General features: G+C 37.9%; 1 protein-coding gene across 2 annotated transcripts in view; it reads left to right on the top strand.

Annotated features, from left to right (window-relative positions):
* The first annotated feature begins 1,614 nt into the window (after nt 1–1,614).
* The window catches only part of LOC122809634 (NAD(P)H dehydrogenase [quinone] 1-like), a 143,598-nt gene continuing 139,212 nt past the window's right edge, over nt 1,615–6,000 (top strand). For both annotated transcript variants that reach the window (XM_044081271.1, XM_044081270.1), the window contains exon 1: nt 1,615–1,707. In XM_044081271.1, the coding sequence (XP_043937206.1) occupies nt 1,701–1,707 (7 nt within the window). In that variant the 5' untranslated portion in view covers nt 1,615–1,700. The remainder of the gene's footprint in view (nt 1,708–6,000) is intronic.

Below are 6,000 nucleotides of genomic sequence, written 5' to 3'. Positions count from 1 at the left end.
CACACACACACACACACACACACACACACACACACACACACACACACACATATATATGGGTGAACAAGTTGAATGCAAACACAGTGTAAAGAAAATCATCCATATGTAACTTATGTCCAGAGGTCTGTGCCTTGGAATAGAGTTCCCCTCTCCTTAAGTCTTCAGTGAGACTCATGGAGCATTTATGGTGCCAAGACTGCTGTCCTACAATGTTTAGTGTAGGGCATATACTTTAAGTGGGAGGAAGTGTACGCAGTGATGATGGCTGCCCTGAGAGTTCACATTGAGGTGGATTATAAGTGAGAGAGGAGAAACAGTCTTGAGTACTGAAAGATTATACCAAATCTAGTATGTTTTAATAGAGGTGGGTCATGAGGAACAGCATAGCAGTCTAATATGATCTTCTTGAGAACTGTGCCTTTCCCTGTGGTGACCTTCTGCGCTTTTACGGTAATGTATCTCACAGCCCTCCTCAGACCTAGAAGGTGTCCTGGAATTTTGTTGTGACTGTGAAGAAAAATAACCTTCTCTCAGGTAACCCCCTGGACACTGCATACAGTAGGGGAAATACACCAGTCAACATTTATCGGAGCAAGATAAACTAATTTTAATCCCCTATACTAATACATCAGCCTAGAAAGGTATTTAATCAAGCTGTACCATCACACTTCTCGACTGTCCAGATTTTCACCTCATATTTTTGGTCCTTTCTTCATAAAATGTGTGGTTTTCTGGCAAATCACTAAAGTAATTAAATAATAACAGAAATTTGAGTTTCAGACTTCATCATACTTCTCAACCACTTAGCACAAGAAATCGAGAAAGAACCTAAAATAATTGGGGTGCTCAGTCCCCAAAATAGGGACAGATTTTAAATATTGCTTTTATAAATGTAGGGGTTGAATAACTTAGAGAGTTGCTAGATTAACAAGATTTGCATTAACATGCAGTTTTGAAGGATATGAAGTCTGAAACTTAAACTTGTACGCTATTATTTAGTGAATTCAATCCTCAAGAGATTCTCCAGAAAATCACAGATTTAACGAGGAACACACTAAAAATAGGAGACAGTTGAAAGATCTGCATATTTCAGAAAAATGCATGCTAACTCAAAACCTGTTATTCCAGCAACATTCTAAGTTAATAAGAACATATTACTTACTCCTATTACGCTGTGGCGACCCCTAACCGCTAACCGGAAAAGCCGAAAGACACAACAACTTTCTCCTATTACTTCTGTTACTAACCCTTCAATCTGTCAGACAACCGTAGCTCGATTTTTCTTTGCTCGAGAATTAGGAACAAATCAAATTATGAAATAAAAAATGAGTAACAAATGGTTCCAGATCATCGAGACTTTTTTTGACATTGTTCACTTTACGAAGTATTGTTATACTAAGATATTCTGCATTACTGTGAGCTTTCTGAGGTCTAATACATCTCTCGTGATACTGAGTAACTTTAATCTTCAATAACCAACCATTAACAAAAGTAAAAGTATTAAAAAAATATATATTTTTTAAAAAGAGCAAACTACTTCCGGACTAGCGTTATAGGGCTGGACTCGAATTTACCAATAGTAGGAGACGGTTGCGGAACGTACACTAATACAACGCCCATTTGGGTGAGATTGTCCCTTTAATAACCATAATGAGTGGTTGTTTCTAATTCCATTAGCCTGACGGGATTTCTGTGCAGTGATGGCAGGTAAGTATTGCGTTCTCACGTCAAACATTTCTTTTTTTTGTATGCCTCGACATGTGTTATCCATGAGTTGCAGAAGTTCAGGTTAGCTAGGGAATTATGCTGACACAAGTTGAAATGTGGCTAGAACATTAAATTACGATGCATTTTATTACAAGTATTTATGAAAGGAGCAATTTTGAAGCTCGAAGTCCAGAATATTGAGCTATACCGTTTATAATACTCGAGTATTGCACATGTATGATGCAAAATTCTGCTGGTATGAGAAAACTGTACGAGTAGCATAGCTTCTTATTTGCATGCTGTTTGACTAGGAAACCAAAACAAATGGAACAATTTGTATAAATCTGAAGTCTGAGATTAGCTAGACATTCACACCTTTTATTCAAGTCTTAAACAATTTCTCCATCCATCCACATTAAAAAATGTGCATCTCTCCAAATACTATCATCTGTCCCCTGAAGTCACTTTCAATAATTTTCAGCTATTGTTCACAAAAAAAACAGTAAATGTGTTTTTAAATGACTAAGCTTCTCTTTAAGATTTATACACTCCTGTGTTATAGGTATTCATTTTAGATGGTTCTTGACATATTTTGATATGTTTAAGTAACATTCTTCAACAAATGAAAACATAAGTTTTAAACTCTAAGGAAAGATCAAAACTATGCATGTAATTTTAAATCATTCCAAACTATTTGAGTGGTCAGCTTTATTCCCTTACCATTTCAATCAGACTTACTGATGCCCAGGAGGTGCACTCTGGCTGTCAGACTGTGATGCCCAATCTCAGAGATAACATAGAATGTTATAATGCAAGTTGTCTTGCAACTCTGACATAATTCCAGGGGGTTCATACTGAGCCTTCAGGCCTATTCTCTGGCCAGCTTAAGGCTGGAATCTTGGCCGTCAAAGCCGTGCACCCTCTGCCTCAGTTTTACTCTGTTTCTCACTCAGTTCTAGGCCTGTCCCTGTAAGTAGCAGATCTGGAAAACATAGTGGGGCTATTACATCTAACGTTACAGGAAAACACAAAAGCATGAAGATCCCTGTTTGAAAACGGAAGTATCCTTTTCAACAGCTAGTGTGATCAAACTCAAAATGGGAGTATCCTTTTGAAACTCTAGTGTGATCATACTCTTTGTCAAGTGGGTGTTCACCTGAACTCTGGCCAAAATGGGCTTTTCTTCTTTCTCCATTTCTCTTTCTCTCATTTAGCCATCCAAATTGCCTCTTTTCCCGTGGACCTACCTCTGTCTTATGCACATGTACCCCAACTAAGAGGCTCTGCCTGCCTCCTGTAACCTTATTTTTTTTTCTATTTAGCCCCACCCCCTTACTTGATGTGTGACCTATGCTCTCAGACCAGGTTGCACTTTTATTGAATTTGCTAAGAAAAATACTAATGAGTGTATAGTGAATGCTTAGCTGTGCCCTTGCTCTGAACAGTGCTGTTCATGGCTTACTTATAATTTCAGGTTTATTCTTGCTCTGCAGTATATTTATTGATGCTCTTAATAATGTTGGAGCTGTTTGTAGATTCAAATGTTGTTTTGATTAGGCAAGAAAAATATGCACTCACCTTTGTTGAAAAGACTAGCAGTTTATTCAAAGATAAGGTTGCAGTCTTGCATTTATTATTACTTTTTAATCCATTCTGATTTATACTTTCAAGCCATTTAGACTAGACTAAACTAAACCAAACCAGTCGTACATTACCAAATGTGTACTATAAGACAAATTAGTAAAAGCATACCTCGACACAGTAATCGCCAATGACAAATCTTTCAGTACCATTTCACCATAAGGATAATATTTTACTGTTATAACTGACTTCAATAACTGATTAAATAGCTGTTGTCATTCTAGAGGGGTCCAGCATGTGTCATTGTGGGATGAGATGCTCAACAGTTCAGCTTGCTTCACTAAGGATGGCCTACACTTGATTTGAGGTGTCCTCATGCTAGATAAAGCAGTTGCTGCACCTAGTGCTTTTTAAGGCACAGCCCAGTTGATGGATATTGAAAATTTCAGCCCCCCCCCCCCCCCAAATCTAGTCACATTAAGGTAGCTGTCCTCCATGCCTGAAGTTTGAAAAATAAGTCTGATATTGAGGCGCTCCTGCATTTGTAGGGAAAATGTTGTCTGTGTAGTTACTGAAACTTGGTTTAAATGTAACAAGCGCCAAAGGAATATCAGCAAAGTCTAAAAAAGGTAGTCCTTTCCCATATACTACGCATTGATCAGGCCATTTATATAGTACAGTGTCCCCTTTGTATATCACTAAACATCTCAAGCAATTAGCAAGATACTGTTGGTTCCCAACTAAAAAAAAAAATTGCAGTTCTAAAGTCACTGAGCTACCAAGAGAGGCTTGAAGCTCTGTTACTTTATTCAAAGTCTTATAGACTTTTGAGGGGAAATCCCAATCTTGTTTAAAGCACCATTAGAGACCTGATTGTCCTTGACCTCCTGTTCCTCCGCAGGTCCATCATGTCCGCCAATACTGGAGCTAGAATTCTAAATCTTCTTAAACAGATAAAACATGGTGGATGAACAGGTTTATAACCCAACATCTCCCAAACGTCTGGAATACACTTGCCTTTGGTTCTTAAATAGTGCAACTCACTGTTTTCCTTTAAACATAACCTACATGACTGGATGGTTATCCCAGATTTACTCAAGGTAATTAGTTTGGAACGTCAGGCACTCGGCCATGGTTTCAATGACTCTTTCGAAGAACTCTCTCTCTCTCTCTCTAATATATATGTGCACGTCCCTCTCTTGTGTGTGTGTGTGTGTGTGTGTGTAATATATTTCACTTCATAATATCAAAAGTTAATAACATCTAACTGCAAAACAGCGAGACCAAATGATCAAACATTCAAAACATCTAAAACTCGTAACATCAAATCTCACAGCATCGAAAATGTGTAAAATTGAGTAGTGTATCATCAAACATGTAAATGTTCTAGTTTATTCTGTTAATCAGTATATAGTGTTTATTATGCCACTCAGTATGTGTGTTTTAGGGCATACAGGTAGTGATTTAGACATTGTGTACATTATTTATGCTGATCACGATACACTGGGGTTAGGAAATTAACTTTTTCCCACTGTAGTGCAATCTCGGAGTTGGTATTTTTAATTTACAAGGGGGGGTGTGGGTACAGGGGGGCTTGCCCCCCCCTGCAGAAACATGGTAAAAAGTGTGTGGGATGTTATGTTTGTTATGTAGTTTTCAATGTGAGATTAGTTGTTATGAGTTTTAGATGTTTTGAATTTTCAATCATTTGGTCTCGCTGTTTTGCAATTAGATTTTGCGCTTTCAACGTCATGAAGTGGAACTAATATATATGTGTATGTGTGTGTGTGTGTGTATATATATATATATATATATATATATATATATATATATATGTATATATATTATAGTGTGTGTATGTATATCTTCTTTTTCCCATTAGGGGTCACCACAGTGGAACAGTGGTCCAGAGAATGATTGGCAGTGGAATTTTACTATCTTGTGTTGCCAGCCCGGCACCCAACCTTCCACAGAAGGCACACACATGCACGCACTCACACCTAGGGCTAATTTAGAGTGTCCAATCCACCTGCAGTATGTCTCTTCATACATACATACACACACACACACATGCATATATATATATATATATATATATATATATATATATGTATGTGCATGTATATGTATGTATGTGTGTGTATATGTGTGTATATATATATATATATATATATATATATATATATATATATATATATATATATATATATCCAAACACCATCATACTGGGTGATTTCAACTATCCAAATATAGACTGGGATCACTACTCAAGCCCCAACACTCTAGCCCAAAGGTTCCTAGAGTTCATAAACTCAAATGCCATGGAACAACTAGTCACCATCCCCACAAGAGGAGAAAACACATTAGATCTCATCATCACAAACATGGGGTCACAATGTTCAACACCAGAAGTATACCCATCATTGGTGAGATCAGATCATAAACTAATCTCACTTGAAGTCCACATCCCACCCCCACCCCAGATAAAAAAGACCACAGTGAAGAACTTCTCAAAAGCCGACTTCACACTCCTAAAGACTGGTGTGGTCTCTTTCAAGGCCCCCGAGCCAGCGGAAACCATTACTCAAACCGCTGAATCACTTACAAATGCCTTCTACCAGCACCTCCAGGACTGCATGGATCAGGCAATCCCAAACAAAACAAAGACTCTTTGTACCAAAGGAAAGCGTCCAGTCTGGTGGACCCCAGCCA

The sequence above is a fragment of the Protopterus annectens genome, chromosome 8.part0, assembly GCF_019279795.1.
Source record: "Protopterus annectens isolate FY-2018-M chromosome 8.part0, PAN1.0, whole genome shotgun sequence".
In the NCBI taxonomy this organism is placed as follows: domain Eukaryota; kingdom Metazoa; phylum Chordata; order Ceratodontiformes; family Protopteridae; genus Protopterus; species Protopterus annectens.
Note: the sequence above shows the minus strand (reverse complement) of the source record. Positions and strands in the feature narration are given on the sequence as shown.